Source organism: Cetorhinus maximus, chromosome 14 (assembly GCF_964194155.1).
Source record: "Cetorhinus maximus chromosome 14, sCetMax3.hap1.1, whole genome shotgun sequence".
In the NCBI taxonomy this organism is placed as follows: domain Eukaryota; kingdom Metazoa; phylum Chordata; class Chondrichthyes; order Lamniformes; family Cetorhinidae; genus Cetorhinus; species Cetorhinus maximus.
The window spans coordinates 47,112,055-47,139,280 of NC_135892.1; the positions used below are offsets into that span (position 1 = coordinate 47,112,055).

At 44.8% G+C, this 27,226-nt stretch overlaps 1 protein-coding gene across 1 annotated transcript in view; it reads left to right on the plus strand.

Moving 5' to 3' along the window:
- The window catches only part of LOC144690122 (ribosomal protein S6 kinase alpha-2), a 435,548-nt gene that overhangs the window by 348,530 nt on the left and 59,792 nt on the right, over window positions 1-27,226 (plus strand). Inside the window, exons 13-14 of the mRNA XM_078557599.1 lie at window positions 16,666-16,796; window positions 20,093-20,218. Of these exons, the coding sequence (XP_078413725.1) occupies window positions 16,666-16,796; window positions 20,093-20,218 (257 nt within the window). The remainder of the gene's footprint in view (window positions 1-16,665; window positions 16,797-20,092; window positions 20,219-27,226) is intronic.

Sequence of the window (27,226 nt, forward strand, 5' to 3'; positions counted from 1 at the left end):
CTGCTCACACTCTCTTCATCTGTTTTCATGCAGGAGAAGCTGGCTCACAACAGCAGAGAGAGGTCCCAGACCAGGGTGGATGACCCATATTAAGCCCTCACTCAGCGTGCCATCGCACTGACTGGTGAGGACATGGACCCAGCCTGCGGCAATGGTGAGGTTGGTGGTGAACACCCACGTGAGGATCCTGCATCATAACTCAACACAACTGTAAGTGCTCTCTCTCTCCTGATTTTGACTCTGCTGTCATGCACTAATTATCTCTACTGTGGTTCACAGGGAGCTCTGCCAAGCCAGTCCCTCAGCTCCATCCACGTCCCCGCCTCCAGCCAAGAGGGCTCCTCCTCCATTGAAGAGCTGGAAATAAGCAACCTGGAAGACCCATCAAAGCGCATACCCACACCCTGCACCAACGCAGAGACACACGCCTTGGTGGGACCTAGATCTAGAGCAGGCTTGGGTTCACAACCTGGTGGTCACTGCACGGACACATGTCCGGAGCAGCAGGAGACAGGTTCATCCAAACTCCCAGGCACTTGGAAGACTGCTGGGAAAGAAGCATCTGTAAGGTCAGAGTCAGATGATGAGCCTCTGGATTGGGCCTTCCAACTCATCGGAGAGTCAGCAGAAGGTTGAGGAACACCACACAGAGCTGTTGGAAGCCCTCAACAGAGTGGCATGTGAGTCAGAGGAGTGGATCTGCCTGTTCTCTGATGAAGTTGTGCCCACATGTCCATGAGGAGGAAGGCAGATACTATGGAGACCCTGGTCCAGCAGAACGCAGAGATGTGCGCAGAACTGCACTCCATCGCGGTTGTCGTAGATGAGTTCCTGCAGTAGCAAAGTGAGAGAGAAACGGGGCATCTCAATGTCTCTCCAGGTGCCCCTTCCCCTCAAGGAGTCAGGCCGGGGCCCTTGGGCACCCAAAGAGGGGAGGAGCAGCAGCTGGACATCCCTGGGTCAACCACTCAGGAATCTCGGAGGATGTCCTCTCCCTTTGAGTCCACTCTGCCTTTGACCCCCCCTCAGCCTCGTCCTCTGTCACCACAGAGGGAGCAGCTGGCCTACAGGAGGACAGCCAAAGCAAGCCGGAGCCCTCAAGGCCTCGGCTATCGAGAGCACCCATGCCAAAGCAATCAGAGGCAACAGGGCAAACCATTGCACAGGCTGTCTCCACCCCTGCTGTGGATGTCAGGGCAGCACCTAGAAGTGATAGGCCTAGAAAAGTTAACAAATTCTGATGACAAGTAGTCGCACAGATGAACATATTTTGCCACTTTATAATCTGAAAATATATTCACTTTCACTGAATAATGTGCAATGTTGTCTTTCAGCTTCACTGACAGGCTTTGCAATCCTTCCCACTGCATCCACCCACCACTAGCAGTCTAGCTGCACACAGCTGGAAAATGAGTGATTCTGGAGGGAGAAGCATGTGTGTGGCAGGGCTTTTCGGAGCCTCATGCAAGCACTCTCCCACACATGCACAGCCTTCATCCATCACACTCATCTTACCACCCTGAGCATTTTCAATGCTGCCTGCTGGGGTTCTCTTTCAGTTGTTCGCTGAGCTGACCTGCATCTCCGCCCACCCACTGATCACACTCCCATGCTGCACCTGTGCTCGTCCAACTCGAGGCTCCGCTCACTTTCCATTTCAACAGCCATGGTTGCAGTCAAGATTTTGATCAGCTGTCCCATCTTTTCCCCTCCCCCAGCCACCCATGTCCTTTTCCCCCATCAATGTTGACCGTCCTGGCATCACCTTCCACCTCCCCACCATCATCTACCAACCCGAACCCTTGTCTTTCCAGTATGTCCAGGTGAGCGAGCACATTCCCTACCTTCCTGAAAATTTCACTCCCATTTGGATTGACCTACCTGACCTCCTCATTCCCAGTCTATGTCTGCCTCAAGGTCCCTACCCACCACCCTTGCTGTCCCTCGTACCACTACCAACCTTACACCGCTGACACCTTCATCCCCACCCTACCAACTTCACACCCCAACAAACACCTTCATCAACCCCCTCTGAACATCACCACCACCCCCCCTTGGTACACCTTCCTCTCCCAGCTATAGCTAGAGTTTCCACTCCCAACCCCCTCCCCAGGACACCTTCTTCTCCCACTCACAGCTGGACCTTCCTCTCCCCCCATCGCCGAACATCTGTATAAGCCCATGGCCAAGACTGCAAAGTTCCGAAGCAGACCAAAGGCATTAACGCAACCCTTCCAGCTTCCGTGAGCTACTTTGTGGCAGAGCCATGTCCATGAGAATCCACCCAGCATGTGATGCATGTGTTCCTCTCCAGGATCCAGTAGCTGTAGGGCTCCAGCATCTTCTGCCCCTCAGACGTTCGCCATCTGAGCAAGGCCATAATGGTAAGTCCCGGCTTCTGCACGTCACAGCTGTCCAAATGCATTCTGGGCTGGTGTGATTTCCTGCTGGTGTAACGGTAAATCTGGTGTTGGGGGACGATTCCAGTCGGGCATCGCTTTGCATCCCGTTACCATGATGCAAATCGGGTTCACGTCGGCCTCCAGCAGGATTTGCATTCTGCCATGGCAGACACCATCAGGTGATCCCGCTGTGCTTTCACGCCAGTGCAAAACCGATTTTTGGCCTTCTCACCATATTGTCCCACACGCCCCCATCCGCACTGATGCCCGACGCCAAAATTCTGGCCAGAGAGTAGGCATAAATGGGTCTTTTTCTGGTTGGCAGGTTGTAATGAGTGGTGTGTCATAGGAACCTCAACTTTTTGCAATTTATATAAATGACTTGGATTGAACGACCGAAGGTATGGTTGCTAAGTTTGCTGATGACACAAAGATAGGTAGGAAAGTAAGCTGTGAAGAGGACACAAGGAGGCTACAAAGGGATATAGATAGGTTAAGTGAGTGGGCAAAGATCTGGCAAATGGAGTATAATATGGGAAAATGTGAAATTGTCCATTTTGGCAGGAAGACTAACAAAGAAATATATTATCTAAATGGTGAGAGATTGCAGAGCTCTGAGATGCAGAGGGATCTGGGCGTCCCTGGTGCATGAATCACAAAAGGCTAGTATGCACATTTGGCAAGTAATTAGGAAAGCAAATAGAATGTTGTTGTTTATTGTGAGGGGAATCGAATATAAAGATAAGGAGGTATGCTTCAGTTGTACAGGACATCAGCAAGAACACACCTGGAGTATTGTGTACAGTATTGGTCTACTTATTTAAGGAAAGATGTAAATGCATTAGAAGCAGTTCAGAGAAGATTCACTTGACTAATACCTGGATTGGACGGGTTGTTTTCTGAGGAAAGGTTGGACAGGTTAGGCTTCTTTCCGCTGGAGTTTAGAATAGCAAGAGGCAACTTGATTGAAACATATAAGATCCTGAGGGGTCTTGACAGGGTGGATATGGAGAGGATCTTTCCTCTTGTGGAAGAATCTAGAACAATGAGTCACTGTTTAAAAATAAGGGGTTGCTCATTTAAGACAGAGATGAGGAGAATTTTTTTCTCTCTGAGGGTTGTGAGTCTTTGGAACTCACTTCCTCAAAAGGTGGTGGAAGCAGAGTCTTTGAATATTTTTAAGGCAGAGGTAGATAAATTCTTGATAAACAAGCGGGTGAAAGGTTATCGGCAATAGGCAGGAAGTTACAATTAATCAGCCATGATCCTATTGAATGGCAGAGCAGGCTTGAGGGGCCAAGTGGCCTACTCCTGCTCCTAATTCGTATGTTCATATGTATTCCATCCTCTGTGCGCACATGATTTTCAACATTTTACCAGTAGGGACCATGCCTTCAGCTGCCTTGGCCTTCAGCTCTGGAATTTCCTCTCTAACCCTCTCTGCCTTTCTGCCACTCTCTTTTAGCTGTTCCTTAAAACTTAGCTCTTTGACAATGCTCTTGCTAACCTGTCCTAATATTTCTTTATGTAGCTCAGTGTCAAGATTTGTCTGATAATGTTCCTGTGAAGTGCCTTTGGGCATTTTTACAATATTAAAGGCACTAAATAAGGAAAAGGAAAAAGAAAGACTTGCGTCTATACAGCACCTTTTAGGATGTCCCAAAGCACTTTACAGCCAAAGCTATATTTTCTGAGGTGTGATAATGGAGGAATTTTGCAAAGAGCAAGCTACCTCCAACAGCAATATGATAATGACCAGGTAATGTGTTTTTGTGATGATGATTAAAAGATGAACATTGGTCAGAACACTGGGGATAACTCCCCTGATTTTCTTTGAAACAATGCTATGGGATCTTTTATGTCCAGCTGAGAGAGTTGATGGGGCCTCAGTTTAATGTCTCATCCAGAAAAAATGCAGCACTCAGTACTTCACTGGATCGCCAGCCCAGGTTTTTTATGCTCAGTGGAGGTTGCTGTTGTTTCATACCAGCTTAATAGCAGCGCATTACCCTCAATGAGCATTTACATGGAAGCTTTGAGAAAGTCACCACATGTGAGACTACCATTGACCACTTAGGATTCCTGTCAGCAACTGTAGACCAAAAGAGTAAGAATTTAATTAATATTCTATGAAACTAATATTCATCAGCTACATTTCTTCATAGTTAAAACATCTGTAAAACGGGAAAAAAGTTGATTTCCCTCATCAAAGCTATTCCTACTACATATGATCTGCTCTATTAATTACTTGGCCTAATTTATTTAATCTTCTGAAGGACAGTTTTGCAGCATTTCAACATTTTATTTCAACATTTTGTAAATATTTAAAGTCCCTCATGAAACCTCATCCTGCCCGTGGATGAGGTTTCATGTTTTTTCAGAAGCCCGCCAGGGCTCCTGGCCTGCCCGCCAACCTTAAGGTCTATTGATTACCTCAATTACTTTATTGATGGCCTTAAGTGGCCGTTGACAGGTCGGAGGGCCGACTTGGCTCCGCGCGCGCCGAGGTGGAAATGTAAATGACGCGGGGTGACGTTGGGACGCCCGCCCGACATCATCCCGCGTCATTTTACGCGTCAGCGAGCAGGCCCTGTCCCCCCCGCGCGCCGACCAGAAGATGCAGCCCCTTAAGTTAAAGAGATGAGTTAAAAAGGGTTAAAAGTTCAGTGAATCTGGGGAAAAAAAGTAGAAAAATTTACTGTTGCCTAGCGACAGTGGTCAAGTGACACAGACACAGAGAAAGGACAGAAAAGAGAGTTCAGTGTGTGTCAGAGAGAGAGAGAGAGAGGGCAGGAATTTTAAGCTCTCTACTAAGAAAAGCTACAAGACTATTGGGGATAGTAACTGACTGAAACACAGTAAAGTGATCAGTTTAGCAGAGGAGCTACTGGAAGATTGAGTTTAGGGAACTCATTTGTTTGCTCTGAAGTTGAAGAAACAGTGAGTTTAGAGAGTGGCTTTGGGTGTCTCAGGGAGAGATACAAGTTGGGTGAAAATCATCGAGTGAAAGCTCAGGAATTCACCAGAAGAAGACCATCTGTAACTGTGCCAGTCTCAAGTGAGAAGCCTTTGACAAGCTAGTGGTAACTCTTCACTGGTTTATGTGTCTGTAAAAATATTTCTGGGGTAAAAGAATAGTGTGAATTTGAATCGTCTTCTTGTGTTTGTATTGAGATCTTTCCAAACTTTTTGTCCGGTGTAATATAGTTCATTTTTCTTGATTTAATAAATATTTTATTCTTCGTGTTTAAAGTTCATAAGCAGACTCCTGTGAATTTGTTGAATAACTTTCCTCCATCATTTCTGAAAAAAAGTTAAGGGTTCTATCAAGCCAGGTTTCACGCTGGGATCTGACTTGTCCAGTGTTAACATCGGCTGGGATCGTAACGTCTACTCTTTCATGGAGATATTAATCAATACATTGGGCAGGATTTTTCCTTCATCGAGCGGGTGTAGCGGGCGGATCCGGGAGCTGCCGCGAAACCGATCTCTGTTGGCGAACAAGCCCTGACCGCGATTTCATGCTGGCTGGTCAATTAACAGCCAGCCAATGTGAAAGGTGCACTGAAAGGCTCAGCGCTGCGGGGGTGGGGCAGGAGGAGGGTGAGCACAGAAGTCTGCGCATGCGCAGGGGAGCGCGCGCTGACAGCTCCCTGAGGGCACAGAGCTGCCTCAGGGAGCTACAGATTTGGAGAAAGGAAATTAAAGATTTAATAAATGATATAAACATGTCCCCACATGTGACCCAGTCACATGAAGAGGGACATGTTTAAAAAGTTGAAAAATCTTTGTGTGTTTTTTTATTTACCGTTGGAAGCCTCATCCCACCTGTGGATGAGGTTTTGTGAAAAATGCAAAGGCTGACTGGCCTATTCGTCCGCCCGCCATCTATAAGATTGGACGAGCAGTGAAAAATACAAATTAATTAATTGCTTAAGGGCCTTAATAGGCTTTTTAATTGTTGGCAGGCGCGCTGCTGACTCTCGCACGCCCACCAACTGAAAGATCATGAGGGTGCGCGATAACGTCAGGACGCTCGCCCAACGTATTGTGTGTGATTTTGTGCCCGATCGGGTCAGGCATGCACCCGCCTGACAAAACGTAAAATCCTGCCCATTGTGAACTGATTTTGATGAGAACCTTCTGTATAATCTCTAACTTGTTCATTTTGTGCTCATTGACAAAATCCTTATCTCTCACTCCAAATGTCCCTCCTTAAAAACAAGGTCATATCTTCTCCCAATCTTCTTTCCTCCAGTGAAGTCAACTTTAATTCTGTTAGTCTCTCCTGATGTGGCGAATACCAATGTATCATAATTCTTCCAAGTGCATGATGCTTATGGTGAACTTTTGTTATTAACAAAAACAGAATTACCTGGAAAAACTCAGCAGGTCTGGCAGCATCGGCGGAGAAGAAAAGAGTTGACGTTTCGAGTCCTCACGACCCTTCAACAAAACTAAGTAAAAATAGGAGAGGGGTGAAATATAAGCTGGTTTTGTTATTAACACTTGGTTCTCACATGAATTTAAAACATAATCTTTAAAAAATAAATCTAATTTCTATATAATCCTAATAGCTGGCAGCCAGCTAGTGGGACTTGAATCTGGGTTCTCCTCTGCAATCCTATCTCAGCTGTGCTCTGAGGCCACCTAATACATACAGAGTGTGTTGTAACAGCTTCTTCTGTCTCCACCCTGATGCCCACATATCTTCCCAGTCTGGCAAGTGCAAAAAGAAATGTAAACTTCCAAGGTTTCATTTTCAGGGTTGTCAAAAGCAGTTGATTGCTTGGTGAAAAATTACTTTTGAGAAACTGGCCTTTCAAGCTTGAAACGCCCTGCCAAATACACAGGCCAGGATTTTCACCTCGTCAGGCTGGCGTGGTGGGCTGGCCTGGGAGCAGTCACAAAACTGACAGCTGCCCACAATCGTGCCCCGACATCGACTTCACGCTGGTTGGCCAATTAATGACCAGCCAGCGTGAAACGTGTACGGCAGTGCTCAGTGCTTCCGGGCTGGGATCGGGAGGAGGGTGAGCGCGGAAGTTTGCGCATGCGGCAAGTGCGCGCAATGAAAGCTCCCTGAGGCACAGAGCTGCCTCAGGGAGCTGAGGATTTATAAACTCAAAAATTAAAAACTTAAGCAATGTTAAAAACACGTCCCCTCTGTCACTCTGTCACATGAGCAGGGACATGTTATGAATGAAATTTAAAAACTTTATTTTAATTTTTATTTGCTGTTGGGAACCTCATCCCGCCCATGGATGAGGTTTCCTAAAAAATCCAAAGGCCGTAAGGTTGGACGGCAGCAAAAAATTTCATTTAATTATTACTTTAATGACCTTAGTCGGCCTGTTAATTGTCGGCGGGTGCACTGCCGACTCCCAAGCGCGCCCGCTGAATGAAATATTGCACGAGTGCGTGATGACGTCAGGTCACTCGCTGGATATCATCGCGCGTCATTTTACAATCGAGTGAGTCAGACGCGCACACTCGCTCAGTGCAAATTTCAGCCCCTAGTAATGCTAGATGCCAGTGTCTCATAGATCCAAATGTTGCTAGGCACAAATGATGGAAATTCAGTCATATGGCATATTGTCTTCATTTGCACGACTGTGAGATAAATTCACATGTTGCATTTTGTTTGCTTTCTTCATTTATTTATTGATTTCACTTGCCCTCAGCCCTGGTGGAATTATTGCTGGGATCCAGCAATCTTCATCATTGGTTGTTCCTCAATTCAAGGATGACGTCTACTCAGAGTCAGAAGTTTCTGCCATGGTCTTCATGTGGTTGAACAGGCCAATTATTGAACCACATATCTTTGGGCACATGGGGCAGGTCAGTCCACAAGGCAGTGAGATAGTGAGTGTAGGATTTGCTTTCTTTTCTTTCCTTCTCTGCCACCACTCTGCCTGGTCATTGAAACCTTGGAACTCAAAGCATGATTCATCATGATGGATAAATTGTTGCCATTCTGAATGATTAGTAGCCTCACCTCTCAATCATCCCAGTCATTGAGGTCACTGTTGCCATGCTTCAAGGAGAGCTTCACAGTGTGTTTGAAGCAGAGGGGCTGGCTGGGATCCAACGTTAATGGGTTCCTGTCCTATTTCTCACCTTCTGATCCTCAGATTACACTAGTTTCCTCCCAGAAAACTAGAGGTTATCAAGCTAACATCTTCCTTGGTGTCTTTTTATCTACTCTAACCAGCAGATTGACATTCTTCCAGCTGCGAGAGATGATGAGAATGCAGCCTCAGAACTTTGGTTTGATCAGGTGAAATCATCTGCTGCACTTCTTTTGATGGCTGAACAAGCCAAATATGGAAAGACAAAGTCTGTCACAAGTGGTAGAGATGAAACTGTCCCTTGCTGGTGATGCCTTGTTCATAGGGTTTTAAGTCTCTGAAACCAATGGCGAATTCCTATCCAAAGCTAGTTTCGCCATTTCCATTGATCATCAGCCAGAGTTTCCCACTTGTTGTGACTGATGTTTAGGGCTTTCCCCTGTCTCTTTTGACAGCAGGCTTGAATTGGAGCTTTGAACACCCTGCTGGTCTCTTGGCATGGGCTAGCACCCCATATAGCGTATCCTTGGGGGTGCGGCCATCTTCCATCCTGTGCACATGCCCAAGCCAGCTTGATTAGCGCTAACATGTTCAACGTGTTTGCCCGAGGAAAGATTGCTTCATTGGTGACTTAATCTTTCCACGTGATGCCACACATGCATTGTAGACACCAGAGATGGGAGTTATTGAGCCTTTTTTCTTGGTAGATGTAAGCTGTCAGGGCTTTGCTGCCATACAATGATGTGCTGAGAATACAGGCCTTGTAGATAAGCAATTGGTCTTGTGGGTCAGTTTGTTGTTTTCCCTAAACTTTAAACTCTAAACTACATTATGCAAATATCATAACAATTGATAAGTTGCTTTTTATGCACCACTGCTGCATGGCTTTAGATTAGCACAGACAGAGGCTTGGTCTTCTCAAGCTGTGATGGGGAGCAGGGGAAGACCTATTTGGGGGAAAGAAGAGAATAAATTAAAGTAATAGTCCAGTGAACGTTCATAAAACTCATACATAGAAGCCTTAACTTGAAATTTGATGATGTTTAATGTTAAAAATTAACATTAAGTTCACATACTGTGCACTTACAATTGTTACCCTTTGTATTTGAAGGATTGTGGTTGTTAACCTGTTCCTGTATTGAGAAAAAGTTTAAAGGGACAATTGTGATTTCAACATCTATCAAGGTTTTTAGCACCGTGGCTTGCACACAGTGTATCCACAAAATTAAAGTGACATTGTGCTTTCGAAGTGAACAAAGGAGTTGGTTGCTGAAAACATCCTGATGTCTGACTGGCTGGTGGTGAATGCAAATTAAAAGTGTTTATTCTGAAATAAATAAATGAAAACAGTAACCCACTGGAGTGCAGATAACCCTTGCATTTTATTGCAGGCTTTTTCTTCTGGTAAAATCTGTCTCACCAAATCTACAAACAGAGGCACGTTTGCTATGATGTGAATATAACACCCTTCCTTCATTCTATCTGTTTCTGCAATCTTCTTCAATGTTTTTGAGGGGCAATTGGGGGCTAGAATTATAAAATCACTAATTCATAAGGTTGAATGGAATAGAAATTTGCCCTACAGCAGCCTTTATTCCCTGCACTAACAGGCCTACTAAGACCCCAAAAAGATGGGCAGGGTTACATGCACATTTCTAGCCAGAAGTGTGCCACCCACCATATTGGACAATATGGCAGGAATCCCCATGGAAGTGATACTGATGGTGTGGGTTCTGCAGATCCTGCCCTCAGGAGTTATCAGGACTTCTTACAGTGTCCACACAGATGTCACCATGACAGCTAGGACATAGGAAACTTGAAAAGGAAAGTTCTCTGGCTTGAATCAATCCAGATCAGAGTCAATGGGCTGGACAGCAATACTCTGACACAAAAGGCAGGGTGAGGAATTCCTGAATCAAGTACTCCATGCTTCAGTTACACAACATTTTCTTGTTATTCTTTCATGGAGTGTCGGCATCGCTGGCTAGGCCAGCATTTATTGCCCATCCCTAATTGCCCTTGAAAAGCGGTGCTGAGTTGCATTCTTGAACCACTGCAGTCCATGCGGTGTCAGTACTGGAAAATTCCACACATTCTGAGTAGAATTGAGGAATGGAAGAATTGCAAGGCTTTGGGAGTTGTTTACTGACTTCCTGACAGCAGTGATAAAGTAGCAGGATACATGAACATTAAAAGAGAAGTTCTTTCAAAAGCGGTGGTTGTGATGGGAAACTTCAATTTTCCCATAGATTGGGAAATATAGAATAGCTTCTGTCCCAAAGGCAGCAAATTTCTTGAGTGCATTCAAGACAGATTTCTGGGCCAATTATGAATCAATAGGAGAACTGGGCATATTAGATTTAGTGATCAGTAATGAGCCTTAATTAGTCAATAATCTATCAGTGAGGGAACACCTGACAGTGACTATAACATAATAAAATGCAGTATGGGTTTTGAGAGGAAGAAGGGTGATACACAACCAAGATTTTTGAATTTAGCTAAGGCTGTCTTTGAATAGATGAGGAGAAAGTAACCACAGTAGACTGACAGAACTGCTACTATGTAAAAATACGGATGAACAGTGGAAAGTATTTGGCTAAAAATAAAGCCTGTATATGCTCCAAGAGGGCAGAACTCTACTTTTTTATTAGACAACCTTCAAAATGGTTACAAACCTCGGGGTTAAGTGAACATGAATAAATTGGTTGAACTTTGATTGTGCAGGTTTGTACTGTGATCTCTCGACTTGCAACAGCCTTATAACACAGGCATGAATTATTCTTTGTATTATGTGCGGATGTCAGGATTTCAGTAATTTCTTTCTGTGTTCTCTGGTAACTACATTCTCTTTTTCTAGCAGATTTCTGGTGGAATGTCAGAACTGGCATTATTAGACAGCAGGATCGCCTGATTTACCAAGCCACAATGCTAACATTTATATTATTCATAGTCACTGTGCCGTATCATATATCTTAAAGCTTCTTTTACCTTCAAGGATTTTATTCTACCAAGTCTACATTGTTTTCTAAGACATTTGGTATTGCAGCAGCTTGGTTACAATTGGAAAGTAATGGTTCTAAATAGATGCATTATCCTTTGAAGCTATCTTTGGTGCATTCCATTAGGAATATCAGCTGGGATTATCTATGTTAATGGCAGAGTCTGGAAATCTGTAGGAACAGTGCAAGGTTGGATCACTTATAATGGCACTGTAAGATTGGGAATTTATAATGAAGGCAGTGTGAGTATCAATGTTACTGAGATTTAAGTCTATTAATGAAAATGAAAAGTCTTACACTGATGTGTAAGATTCAAATATCAGATAAATTCTTGTTAGGCAAGGGTATCAAAGGTTATCAGGGATAGATGGGAAGTAGAACTCAAAACACAAACAGATCAGCCATGATCTTATTGAGTGATGGAGCAGGCTTGAATGGCCTACTTCTGCTCCTATTTTTTATTTTCCTATGTTCCAGCTCCTACTGGCTCCACATTAAGGTAAATAGTAAAAAGCAAATTACCCACCTTGTCTTCAGTAATCCCTTTACTTTTGGTTATGCCACTGTAGACCTGGGAAAACTGGCTTACACAATGTAAACGCCACCAAACTCTTTGATCAATGTCAGATCAGGGCCCTAAAACAGGCATTAAATCCATGGTTAGCATCTGCGGGGGGCCCTGCACCTGTTTCAGGCGAGCATCAAGATGCCTAAAAATTACCAAACCCAATTTGGCATTGGTTGCATTTCAGAAGTGAGTTCAGCACACAGCACCCTTAGGTTGTGCTCACACTTTTTCTCCCCATTGGTTTCTCAAATGGATATCAGATTCAGCAAAATGTAGATCCAACATGCCATGTGAATGCAAGATGAATTGTAAGAACAGGTGGGACATTAGCGTTTAGAAACCAATCCACCAGCAAGTCAAAAGTCGCCACACAAATTTGTTGGCCCTAAGAGAATCCATTTTCCAATGGGTTTTTACTGCCTTACTGCCAGTGGCTGGGGTTCAGTCACCTTGACAGTGGACAGAATCATCCCAGATTCATACAAAGTGCAGTAGCAGGCAGGAAAATGGATGTTTTACCCACTGGATGCAATGGCAGCTTTTTGTGCTGTGTCGTCCCATTCCCAGTGCGTCCCGCCTCATCAATAATGCATTCACGGGCAACTTGCCGGATCGCTGACAGGCGGGCTCAGATTTCCCACCATTCTGTGACCTCATTGCTTCATCGCTCCGGGCACCATATTTAAAGTGCACCAGGGCGCATGCCTACTTCATGTCTTCAGACCAAGACTGCTCCAGGCAATAGATGGCCCTGAAAGCAAAGAAGACAGCAGCCCCCAAATTTAGTGATGGCTGTCTGGGGCACATGTTGGGTGTAGTGGAAGACCGCCGCAATGTCCTCCGCCCCTACTCTGGCCACAGGAGCTCCACCAGAGTCACAAATCCAGCCTAGGAGATGGTGGCTGAGGTGGTCAGGAGGTCAGCCATCCAGTGCAGGAAGAGGATGAATGATCTCATCCATTCTGCCAGTGTAAGTCAACCATCTCATCACCCTCAACTCTCTCAAACACAAACCCATCACGCATCCACAGAGGTCTCACACCTCAAGGGACAAAACCACTAACTCTCACACACCTTCACACCTCCATCAGGCTAATATCCTCTGGAGTTTGCTTCTCCATCCCATTCATGTCTCCGCTCACTACACAAACATTCCATGCAGTGCCATGTGTCCTGCTCTCACACTCTCAATCTGATTCCATACAAGGGAAGCTGGCTCACAGCAGCAGGAAGAGGTCCCACCGGGGTTGAAGTGGCCCAGATTAGGCCCCTCACTCACTTTGAGGAGTGCGCTGACTGGTGAGGATGTGGACCGTGCCTGCAACGACAGTTAGGACAGTGGCAACCACCCACGTGAGGTTCCTTCATCCCATCATCCCTCTTCTCAACGCAACTGTGAGTGGTCTCTCTCCTGCTTTTGACTCTGCTGCCATGTACTAATTATCTCTACTGTGGTTCACAGGGAGCCCTGCCAAGCGCCTGACACCCTCAGTCAGCCAGCCCCTCAGCTCATCCACGCCCTCACCTTCAGCCAAGAGGACACCTCCTCCATTGAAGAGCTGGAAATAAGCAGCCTGGAAGACCCGTCACAGCTCTTACTCACACTCTCTACCAGTGCAGAGACACACACCTCATTGGGACCTAGATCTAGAACAGGCACACGTTTACAATCTGGTGGTCACCACACAGACACATGTCCACAACAGCAGGAGGCAGGTTTGTGCGAGCTCCCTGACACTCGGAGGACTGCTGGGGAAGAGGCATCTGTGAGGTCTGAGTCAGATGATGAGCGTCTGGACTTGGCTATCCAACTCACCATGGAGAGTCAGCAGAAGACGTGGGAACATCACACAGAGCTGTTGGAAGCCCTCAACAGAGTGGCACGTGAGTCGGAGGAGTGCGTCCACCTGCTCTCTAATGAAGTGGTGCCCACATATGTGTGTATGGAGGTCTCCATGGGAAGGATGGCAGGTGCCATGGAGACCCTGGTCTAGCAAAACACGGAGATGTGCACAGACCATCACGGCAGCCATAGGTGAGTTCCTGCAGTGGCAGTGTGAGAGGGAAACGGGGCACCTCAATGGACTTCCAGGTGCTCCTTCCTCTCAAGGAGTCAGGCCGGGGCCCTCGGGCACCCGAAGGGAGGAGGAGCGGCAGCTGGACATCCCTGAGTAATCCACTCATGAATCTCAGAGTCTGTCCATTCCCTCTGGGTCCCCTTTGCCTGTGACCTCCTCAACCTCACCCTCTGTCACCGCAGAGGGAGCAACTGGCCCACAGAAGAACAGCGAAAGCAAGCCGGGACCCTCAAGATGTCAGCTTTCCAAAGGGCACACACTGAAGTCATCAGAGGCAATTGCGCCTACTATTGCATAAGCTGTCTCCACCCCTGCTGCAGATGTCAGGGCAGCACCTAGGAGAAGTGGTAGACCTGGAAAAGTTAAGAAATTCTGATGACAGGTGGCTGCACGAGTAAATACATTTTGTCACTTCATGATCTGAAAATATTTTCACTTTCACTGAATAATGTGTAATGTTGTCTTTCAGTTTCATTGACAGGCTTCGTGAGTCCTCCCCCTCCATCTTCACCCCCCCCACACCCCCCATTAGCAGTTTAGCTGCACACAGCCGGACCACAATGATTCTGGAGGGAGAAGTGGGTGTATGGCAGGGCCTTTCGGAGCCTGTGCGAGCATTTTCCCACAAATGTGGAGCCTTTATCCATCGCACTCATCTCAATGTCCTGAGCATTTTCAATGCTGCCTGCTGGGCTTCTCTTTCAGTTGTCCACCTGAGCTGACCTGCATCTCTGTTCGCCCACTGATCATACTCCCATGCTGCACCTGTCCTTGTCCAACACTAGGCTCCGCTCACTTTTGACTTGAAAAGCATGGTCGTAGTCAAATTTCTCATAAGCTCCCCGGTGCTTTTCCCTCTCCAAGTCACCCATGTCCTTCCTCCCATCACTGTTTACCCCCCAGCATCACCTTCCACCGCCTCCAAGTTCCCACCAACCACTTTCGCTGTTCCTTCTCCTGCTACCGTCGCACCCTCATCCCCCCACCTTCTGCCTCATTCTGCCCCTCTCATACTTACCATTCCCTCCCACCATGCCCACCTTCAGTGCATTCCCCAGGAGGCAATCTTTGACTCCACAGACCTTGCACATCCCCCCCCACCCTCCACCCTTACTCCCTCCTCCACCCTTACTCCCCCCTCCACCCTTACTCCTTCCTCCCCCCCCCCCCCCCCCCCCCCCCCCCCCCCGCCCATCAACAACTGAACTTCTTCCTCCCACTGGCTTCCCTGGACTCCATCACCCTCCAAACTCCTTCCCCCGCTCCCAACTCCTCTTATACCTTCCTCCCCCCCTTACACCTACCTCTCAGGATGTCCACGATCTGAGCAAGGCCCTAACGATAAGTTCTGACTTCTGCACGTCACATTTTCCCAGAGCTGTTCTGGGCCCGCATGTTTTCCCGCTGGCATAATGGAAAATCTGGCGTTGAGGGATGATTCCGGTCGGGCTTTACTTTGTATCCCATTAGCAGGATGCAAAACTGGTTCACGCCGGCCTCCAGTGGGATTGGCGTTCCGCCATGGCGGACACCATCGGATGATCCCACTGTGCTTTCACGCTGGTGTGAAACTGATTTTTGGCCTTCTCGCCATATTGCCCCCTCCCCCTCCCCCCCCACCACCACAATGCCCAACACCAGCGGGGCCGGAAAATCCTGGCCAGAATTAGCTCGCAGCTTTTCAAGTTGGAAAACTTGCTTTAACAGAAGGGCCACTTAAAGGTTGCTGTCTCCCTCCTATGTTGTAACTGGTAACTGACCCGAGTGCTGAAACCCCAGCTTTCAACCTTCCATGGAAAGTCTGGACAACCCTCAATCACTAGAGAACAGGCCAGGGAAGATGAAACATGCAGAACAGCTCAAATTGTGACTGTGGATATCCAAGTCAGACCATCACTCATATACTGAACTTCTGCCCAGAGAGATCCATTCCTGGTGGCATCACAACCATTTACACTGCACCAGCTCAAGCCATTGAATGGATTGTTAACCTTAACATTAAACTATAGCTGCTTCCACAGCCATTAGAATTAAAAAAAACACACAAATTCTTGAATGCTGAACATTTGATTGCTGAACTGTGTCATGGTCAAAAGGCTACCACATCAATGACTGAACACATAAAGACTAATACCCTTTTGTCTTTGAGGAATGTGGTAGCAACTAAATTGTTCTCAGCCCAAATTATAACCTGAGCAGAGAGTAATTAGACGGTCTTTGAATCAGAATACCCTGGATCAGGAGGATTATGATGTAGGCATCCCAGCAGAAAGCCATGTACTGGATAGAGACATATATTAGATAAACTGATCTATGTTTGTCATAAGATATTATGAAAGAAGTCTTTTTAAAATGAGCTTCGGTTGTCAATTTGCATTTGAAATTATTATAATAGGTCTGGCACTGCTGCAAGCTTACTCTATGACTATGATATTGACCTTCATTAGTGTCCTGTTAAACAGCACATCTCAAGGCCTTACCCAATAGAACTTTATTGTTTGTTCTTTACCAACTGCTTCATTTGATCTCTTGGTTTTCTCTTCACAGACTCACCCGGCGTGCCTCCAAGTGCCAATGCACATCAGCTTTTCCGAGGTTTCAGTTTTGTCGCCACCAGCCTTGGCCAAGAGCAGACACAACCTGATTCTCGTCGAGTGATTGACCATTCAATTGTGCAGGTCTGGCAATTCTTAAGATCTTAACACTAAAAACATTGGAGCAGCCTTAAGGGGAGCTTATTTTCTGATACTATCATAATATTTTCAGTGGGCAGAATGCGCCATATAATGTCTACAGAAATGTTAACAGATCAGTAACAGAGGCTAAGTGCTATGGATACTGGATCTTTTACAATGCTTGATGGCTGCAACTGGTTTGATTCTGTTCTTCCCTAAGGTGATGTATGAAAACAAATCTTGTAGATGCAGACTAAATGTGACAATCCCAGAATATTCTGACTCATCAAACACTGATAATTATTTAAGCAGAACATTATCCTGTGCCCCTCATAAGGAGCCTTGCTTATGGCATAGAGTAGATACTAAACAAGCACTTAATGAAGATGAATATCTATTTTGTGCACTTCAACTAAAGATACAACTAAACATTGATAAAAGTAAAAGTTATAAACTGCCTTCTTTAAACACAAACCAAAATATCAGTTGCAAAATTTGCATATAGCACTCAGTTTTTAATCTCAAAATTAGTTAGAAAATTATTCAAGAGGCAAAGAAACTAAAGCCTGTTTGTACAGTAATAGCATCTTCAATAATAACTTAAATGTTAACAGTTAAAAAGTTCAATTAACACAAAAATTGACATAACATCCTTACTATGATTGGCTGCAGTAGTTTTCTTAACATTTAATCGTGCAAAAATTATGGACACTTTTAAGATAATTTGTGAAATCATATTTTTTTGGATTCTCATCAAATGGAGCTGGTGAGTTAAATATTACAGACAGAATATCTATTACTGGCAGTTTGATTAGCTATGTAAAGCATAAAGATTTGTCAAACACCATTTCACTTTCACAAATCCATATCAATACTGCTTTATCATATTATGACTTGTTAAATGTCCTGTTACATGTCCCCAAAAATAGTTTCCACTATTTTACCTATGACTGATGTTTGGCTAACTGGCCTATTATTCACTGTTTTCCCTCTTGCTCCTTTCTTAAATAGTGGGATTATGTTTACTACCTTCCCATCCTTGGGAACTGGTCTAGAATCTAAGAAATTCTGGCAGATCAAAAGCAATCTATCCACTAATAATGAAACCCTAGGATACAGGTTGTCAGGTCCAGAGGATTTGTCATCACTTAGTCCCATTGATTGCCCCAGTACTATTTCTTTACTTACACTAATTTCTTTAAGTTTCTGATTCTCCAGGGAACTTTGATCCTCATTATTACTGGAATTTTTTTTGTGTCTTCTACCAAAAAGACAGATACAAGTATTCATTTTATGTTTCTGCGACTTACTTATTTTCCATTATAACTTCCCCTGACTCTGCCTCTAAGGCATCTAGATTTACCTTCACTAACCTCTTACTTTTTCATACTTATATAAGCTTTTGTAATCTGTTTTTATGTCTCTTGCTGGTCTACTCTAATATTCCTTTTTCTTTTTCCTTATCAATGTCTTGGTCTTCAAATGCTATATTCTAAAATTGGCCCAGTCCTTAGGCTTATTACTCTTTGTGGCAACATTGGACATATTTTCCTTTGATCTAATGCTATTTTTTAACTCCTATTGTGAGCCAGAGTTTGAGCACTTTCTCTTTGGGCTTTTTGTGGCTTACAGGCATGTATACTTGTTGCAAATTATGTATTAATTCTTTATATGCTAGCCATTGCTTGTCTAGCATCTAATCTTGTAATGCAGTTCCTCAATCTACCTTAGCCAACTCAACCCTCATTTCTATGTAATCTGTTTTGTTTAGATTTATGATTTTAGTTTTCAACATAGCTAAATCACTTTCAAGCTCAATATAAAATGCTATTATATTATGATCATTCTTCCTTAGAGACCCCTTTACTACAAGGTTATTAATTAACCGTTTCTCATTACGCAATAGTAGATCCGAAATAGCCTGTTCCTTAGTTGGCTCTTTGGCATACTGGTCTAGAAAACTATCTGGTATGCATTCCATTAAATTGTCCTCCACACTATCATTAAAATATACTTCATGGTATTTTGTTAGGGTTTCCTTTTTGATTAAAGGAAGATAAAAGTCTAAAATGAATATTTCTAATATGAAGCACTCCCCATGTTTTCTAAATATTGTTACAGCAAGATCTGTAATTATAGCAGCATATTGAGCTGGATTTTGTGATCAGTCCCCAAGCAATAGCACTCGCTGTTGACCTCAAAGAAACTGCTTACAAAGATCACTAGATCTGGATTTCCCCTTTCCTGCCCATGGTAATTTTTTTTCTGGCCCCAAGTCAAGAGGATCTCCAAGTGTCCAACAACACTGATATCATCAAGCAGAGTAAGCAGCCAATCACAATGGAGAATTCTCACAGACATCAAACCAGGAAGTAAAATAACACTGAATCTTGTCACTTTTCATTTTAAATTTTTATAGATACTGAAGTAAATAATTGGAAGGCATACATAGGATTAAGGTAGAAGCTAAAATATCACGAACAAACCTTAGAAAATGCACATGGAATTTCTTGTCATAATGGAGAATTTTGACATTCAACAAATGTAGCATTACTCTTTCAAGATCTGTGAGGCTTTTTAGCAGTAATTAATAACGTATTACACAAAAGCCCAGTTACACCTCAGTCAACAATTTGTACTTTGTTCAAGGGCTTTCACAGATTGGAAGTTCTCATCAATTCAATGGTTTTAAATTGATCGCAGTCTAGGAGGACCTCAGAAGCACATTCTCTGAAGAAGCATGGCAACAACTTTTGGATTTCTATGTTTAACTGCACATCTACAGATTCCAGATGTTGTCGTCAGTTTCAGTAAAGCAATGACATGAACACTGATAGTTTCGCCTCAATTACCGCTCGCTGTAAAATCCGGGCCACGGTATCACCTACAGGGATCAAAGTTGTTGTCACAAAGAAATACAATTAGACATCCCCTTTGCTCCTGAGGCACACTGTAAACTAAAGCAAAATATTGCAGATGGTAGCAATCTCAAATAACAACAGAAAATGCTGAAAATTCTGAGTAGGTCAGGTAGAATCTGTGGAGAGAAAAACAGAGCAAGCCTTTTATCAGATCATTGGCAGGTTTAAAGGGACAGTGTCACCATACAATGTCCAAAGTAAAATACACAATGGCAAATCATTATGGGAATAAAATTGTTGTATCTGCTACAAAAGATTTATGTATTTAAATTGAAAGAAAGGATAAAATATGAAGCTTGTTCTTAAATACAGGGGCCTATTCTGGTTACTATCAATGCTCTGATTATTTTCCACTTTTCACTCACAATTCTCTTCCAGCAGTTACACGGAAACAATATTCACTTCACAGACGGCTATGAGTTGAAAGAGGACGTTGGTGTTGGGTCTTACTCAGTATGCAAGCGATGTGTTCACAAAGTCACGTCTGTGGAGTATGCAGTAAAGGTAAGTGTCCATCTGTCAGTGCAGGAAATGAGCTGCATTTATTCAAAGCAGCAAGGAGGGGTGCATGCACCAAGTTCTCTACCACAGTAACAGGTGATGTCCACACTTTAACTCTCCCCCATGCCAGTTTGTCCCTTCCTTTCCTGAAGATGGTGACATTTACAAAGATACGACAAGCACTAACTGCACAAGGAGACCATGCAAAGCTTCCATCCCTTGTGCACAAATTTAGACAAAGTTGTCCGACAATTTCAGCATTCAATCTAATTCTGTCTCCACCCAAGATCTTAAACTTGACAAAAGCAAAATAAAATCAGAAATAAAAATAGCAAGTGCTGGAAATACTGAGCAGATCAGGAAGCATCTGTGGAAAGCGCAACAGAGTTAATGGGGGGGAATCTTAACGGGTAAGGGGAGGTGGGTGTCAGGTGAAATCCCTGAAAAGTGACGTTGGGTTTCGAACCCAATATCATCCCGCTGATGCCCAGGTTTGACTGAGGCAGGTTCAGAGGCGAGTGGGGAACCGTGCAGCTGTTGGTAAACAAATTAAAACATTCAATGAGCCAATTAAGTGCATTTTTAACTCTACATTCTGGTTGTAACAGCCAGAGCACGGCTTCCACAATCTCTCTGCATCTCACTAGGTGGCAAAAGGTGAATGTACAGTGGGGAGTGATTACTTGCTGAAATTGACCTGCTTGGAAGGCTTGAAGGAATGAAATCAACAAGCCTGTGCTTACAGGATTACATCAGTCACCCTGAAATCACGATTTTGAGACACTTTTTGGATTATTTTTCAGTGGTTCGAAGTATTCTCACCTGCGTCTCAACCACCTAGCTGTCAGCCTTCATGGCAAAATGGAAACAATATGCAGCAGTTTGGACCTCTGAGAAAGAGTAGGAGGAGCCAGATATGCTCATGGTTCCTGTAGACACACACCTGGCTGCCTGAGAAGTCTGTGACAGACTCACCATGCACACTTGACTTGAAATCTGTGCATCAAGCCATTTGAGAGTTCCATCAGAAACCTCAAGATGGGATCCCACTCCCCGGGCACATTGCATTCCAACGGTGAAAGAGGCAACCATCACATTCACACCCTTTCCACCCCATAAATGCTGATCAGACCATTCACTACTATCCACAGTGAATGGAGCATGCAACAAAATAGAGGCCATGAAAATGAGGAATTCAAGTAATGTCTTACTTTCACTGTAATGAAGACCTATATTACTACATTAACATTGCGACAAGCACCCAAGTGCTTATGTAACTATGGCATCTTCCACTTTTGCTTTATGTTACTTCTGTGTGGTGCAACTAAGCTGGTGGTAGACTATATGATCCCGTGCTCTGAGACATGAGATGTATGTCATGGACATCCTCTGGAAATTGGAGCCCATGAGGGTCCTGCCAAAAACTGTCCCACCGAGACCTGTGCAGGGACGGACTCGGTCCTCGGGACAGGAGGCAGCAAATGGGTCTCTGTTTAGGAGGGAGGGGAGTGTCCTGCGCTCCTCTGAAGGGGTACTCTCCACCTGTCTCCAGCACCTGCTGCTGCTCACGTGCTGTGCGCCTCATTATGTAACCACCTAGTCATCCACAAAGCAATCCCACCAAGATGTGTGTATCTGTGCTTGTGGAGGGTGCTCAGAGGTCATGTGATAGTGCATCCTCAAAGTGCTTGCCATCCTCTGAGGACTCCTTTGGCTGGCCCTGCATCATCTCTGTCATCAACTGTGAAGGACCTGTGAGAGATGAAAAACTTGAGTTGGTGCTGCCAGTGTAAAAGAATACAGACTTAGCACAGTGAATTGCGTGACAATTCAGTTATTGTGGACATTAATTCAACATGATAGATGTCTAGATACCAATAGCATTAAGGGATACGGGGATAGTGCAGGAAAATGGTGCTGAGGTAGAAGATCAGCCATAACCCCTAGTTGAATGGCAGAACAGGCTCGAGGGGCCGAATGGCCTACTCCTGTTGCTATGAGTTAAGTGGCAAGTGGCAGTGTGATATTTAATTCTGCAGACAATTCTCTAGGCTACCCCCTTTCTCTCTGTAGCCAACACCCATTGTGTGTATGTGTGTGTGTGTGTGTGTCATTCTGCTGATCTCCAGGGAACCCTTTTTCATTGTGGTCAGGGTGGCTATGGCCCACCCCTGGTTCTCTGCCTCTCTCTGTAATCATATGTTCTCTTCTGCCACAATGAGGGACAGCAGAGGGTTATGAGTGTGAGAAGTGGAATGTGTGTTGAGAATGGAATGAGAACCTTTGAGAAGGATGAATGTGAGGGATTGGTGCAATAGGAGAGTATGAGTGGTGTCTGTTGTAATGGAGGTTTGAGGAGGCAGCTGGAGAGAAAGGAATGTGTGGAACTGTAAAGCATGTTGGTCCGAGGGGTGCGGCAGGAGAATGTTGAGGAGGTGAGAGAGTGATGGCTGCTACTTGAGAGTGGTATGCCATCACCTTGCTGGTTGCCAGTTGAGGTCATTAAGCCTTTTCCAGCACTGTATCCAGGTCCTCGGCGCCACTCTCCTGCTGCTGACAGCCTCTGCTATTTCAAGCCATGCCTGCTTCATAAGGCTGTCTGGCCTTCTCCTCCCATTCACAGGGAAGAAGACTGGAATACAGCCTACCCACATTTGCCTTCTCTTCTGGTTTCTCCCCAGCAAGATTTCCTGCAGCCATTTCGATCCCTGTGAGGGTCCATTTGTATAGCCTTCATTGATAGATCCAGCATATGATCCCGCCCACCCTGTCTGATAGATTGGGAACCACAGAAATGCGATCCCAGAAGGGAAAAACAGTTTAGGCTGTACTCTTATTTCCACGTTTTTACTGTATTTTCCTTCTGGGATGTTAATGCCTTGAGTTAAACATTAAATTTCAGACCTGCTGTGGGTCCTGCTGTTTCACCAGGGAGTTCCACCTAAGTTCATCAACCAGAAAAGGTTGATTCTCTTTCCAAAGATGCTGCCTGTCCAGCTGAGTATTTCCAATATTTTCTGTTTTAACGTTACCTAACAGTCAGAAGTAGATACCTTGGCTGACATATACCTTACATAATCTAGGGCTGTAACTCTTACTGCTACACTCACCAAGATCAACTCAGCACAAGCCATTCATCAAACCTGTGGTTTTCCTGGATTGTATGGCTCAGTTCCACGCAGTTTAATTACTGCTACTGAAGGGTACTTTTAAGGCATTATCTGGTGCAGCACTTTGAGATGTGCCTTTCAGTGGAAAATATTTTTGGAAATCTATTCATTGATAAGAATTCAAATACAGAAGAATTTTGGAAATCTACTCATTGATCTATTCATCATCTTGGTGTAGACAGTGCTATTTATTTCCAGTTACTTCAAATGCATTGGAAGAAAGAAAAGATTTGGATGTAACTACAGACCCCACCACTTATCAAGTAGTGTTCATGTGAATGTAAATGTAACTTATCCGCTACACACGATGGTCAATATAATGTGGTACAGTATGGGATTAGAAGAGCACGACTCTCATTTTAAAGATTCTCTAATGCTGGATCGGCCCAAAGAAAGTGATAAAATATGGAGCACAGCTGGAGTACAATGTGATTAGTAAGGTGTGAATGTGCTTGTAGTGAATACTTAGAATTATTGAATATGTTATGTTTTAACTGGAAGTTTAATTGGTGCAATACATGCCTAGACAGAATCTCACCCTTTGTATCAATCACTCTCACATTATACCACTTTTCAATTAATTTGATTTTCTTTGAACGAGAAAGGTTTTTATTTATCGTTTGTTGTCCTTCTCTGTATTTTCTCCCTGAGGAATGCACCCATCTGTTCCTGTTCCTAGTGTCCCTCATGCACTTGCACAACTAATCCTCAGTAGAAGCAAGGATTGGTTCAATTGAATATGGAATTTAAGATAATATGATGATAAAGATCCTGCACAGAATCTTCCAGGTCACAGGAGTAAGGGAGTTAACTTCATCCTAGAAACACCAGTAACAAGAAACAGGCAGCAATGCTACAGGCTACAGCTGATCGTAAGCAGCAACCCAGAATTTTAATATTCATTCAGTTCCTTGAGATACAATACAAGGCTATAGCAAGACTGTGAGGTGTGAACCAGTGAGCTCACCTGGCCTTGAAATTCAAAGGCCTGAAAATGGACATGGGGATTGTGAGGAAGCCCTCCAGACAAACTGTGTAAAGTCAATAAAAGCGTATGGCTTTGGAGGTCAATGCTAGGAGTCTAGCCCAGAATGATGAATGCAACCTGATCAGGCAGTAGTAGAAGAGTAGAAAGACAGCAGTGAAGAAGAAACGCTGTTACTTGCTTCACAATCACAGCCACCAGCTCAGGCCCTGACACTGTGTGCACTTTAGCGGATAGCTTAGAGGTGAAACCTGCACATAATGAGCCAGGACAAAGGGAAAGGGTAGTGCAGGTGCCAGCTTGCTGGAGGACAAGGTTGCCTATGAGTTCTGCTGCAGAGGACTCGAATGAAGATTTCAATAGAATGGACTACAGAAGGCAGCTGAGATGGGTTTTGCAATGAAATGCTTGGTGCATTGGGAAGCCTGCCAGGAAGCCAGCAATCAATGCCAAGGAACATTGAGGAATCTTGCACCAACTTGGCACAGGGCTTTATACAGAGTTTGGAGCCCATCCACTCCAGCATGGAATTGATGGCCAACTCCATTAGTACACTTGTGAACCCACTATGATTCTGTGTCTCATTGTCGATGTCTCATCTTCAATTGCAACACAAATAGAAGCTACCGAATGTCTGGGTGCTGCTGACACTGAGTGAAAGTTCAGACTGAAGTCATGCAAGGTTAGGTTGTTGTCATGCAAGCTCAGACTACTGCCATTATGGCTGCAGCTACCAGTGTTCAAAGGGGCTAGCAGGTTTTGAAGCAGTTCTGCAATCCGTGCTCCAACATATTATTAGGATTGCTGAGGCGCCACCTCTGTGGAACACAAACCTGTTTTTCTCACACAGGATGACAGCGCTCTTCCTCCCACCACTGCCACTCTACCAGTGCCCTTGTTGTTGCCAGTCAGCCTAGCCAGCACATGCCGAGGCTGGCTTTCGAGGATCAGAGATGCTAGAGATTATCCTCCAAGGTCACCTGCAGCCTCTTCCATTGAAAGTCAGCAGCCTTCTGCCAGCCATGCAACAACCACTTAGGTAGCACTGTGAAGGAGTGCGCTAAGACAGGGAAAGGTGCATGGAAGGCCGCGGGCTAAGGGAATGCACAAGGGTGAATAGGTGGCTTTTGTATGAAATAGTAGATGTATAAACTTGGATTTAAATGTTTATTTTGTGGTGGATTTATTTCAGCATTGTAGACAAGCAGATGCTGTGATGGTCAGTAACAGTGGGAAGGTGTGGGACTTGGTGAATGACGAATTGGGTTCTGTTCACTGGTACCATGCAAGCTCAGACTAAGATGATCATTGACTCCCTGAACAGAAGCTGGATGTTTTGGTTGTAGCGTAAAGGGTTAATTTTAAATATGTGAATGAATAGTCTAGATCGTCAATGATGTAAGATCCCATGACAACAGAGCCGACTGAGGATGGTTCTGTGAGAAGCCTCATGCTAAGTCTTGTCCTGTGCATAATGTTTAACGAAAGGCAAAGTTTACCAACAGCCTTGCCTCCAGCAGTCTCCATCGATCCAAACCAAGGACAACCTAAGCTAAGGCCCAAAATGATGATAATAGATTTGTAGTCTCCCCACTTCCTTTTCCTCTTCCTCTGCTTGCTCCTCAGTTGCCCACCATATACCCGGAGGCAAGGGCTACCCTCATGATGACACAATTGTGCAGCAGACCATAATGAATTTTGACATGTTCCCTGGACAGTACTACAGTACTCCTCCATCCAGGACTTCTTCAGAGCAGTCCAGGCAGCAAAAGCATTGTTTAAGCATCCTAGTGGTCTGTTTGATAGCATGTCTTTCGTTATATGCATGGGTTGTGCACCAGAGTCAAGACCAGGTGGTCAATGGATAGCCCTTATCACTGAATAGCCTCACTCTCATTTCCTATGGTGACTCAAATGCAGATGGTACAGTAGACCACCAGAAAATAAAGATAAAAATAATTCTGCCAGGATACTGGATTGCTCACAAGCTGGACCACATGACAGTGGAATCCCTCAGATTCCCTTGGAAACTACTGCCCTCAAGACTGGAGCAAGACACCATTATGGACCCAAAACAGCACCCATTGTGCCAAAAATACAAACGCTATGCAACTGAATTTTGCAATCACCATATCAGGGCACCATTTCTAGTGTATATATGGGGCAGAATATTGAGCTTGGTGGGCAGGTGCGCGCCCGATCCGGCCGAATGTAAAATTGGGCACGATGACGTCAGGCGAGCATCCCGACGTCATGGCGTAGTCCTGCAATATTTCGCTCGGCAGGCACGCGTTGGAGACAGTAGTGCGCCCGCCAACAATTAAAAAACCTATTAAGGCTATTAAAAAGGTAAATTACATTCAAATTTACACTGTCTGTCCAACCTTACGGTTGGCGAACAGGTGAAAACACCAAGCGGCCTTTGCATTTTTTAGGAAACCTCATCCACGGGCGGAATGTGGTTTCCTACAGCAAACAAAAATAAAATAAAAATTTTACACTTGAATTAAGGCAGAGTCACATGAGGGGATGTTTTATGACAATTTTACTTTGTTCATTAAGTTTTTTTAATGCGCCTCAGCGAGATTGAAGCGCTCTTTCGCATGCACGCCTGAAGTTTGCACTGGGTCCGCTCGCCCTCCTCCCCCCGCCCACACAGGCAACGCTGAGCACTGCCGCTCGCATTCCATGCTGGGCTGGCCTTAACTGGCCTTCCCACATAAAATCGCGGTGCGGTGCCACTTGTGGGCGACAGTCGGCTTCCCGACCGCCCCCGCCTGCCCCTGCCGAGCACCCCCACCAAAGGCAAAATCCTGCTCATGGCTTTTCTGTGCTGAAGTGAGCAGATTTGAACAC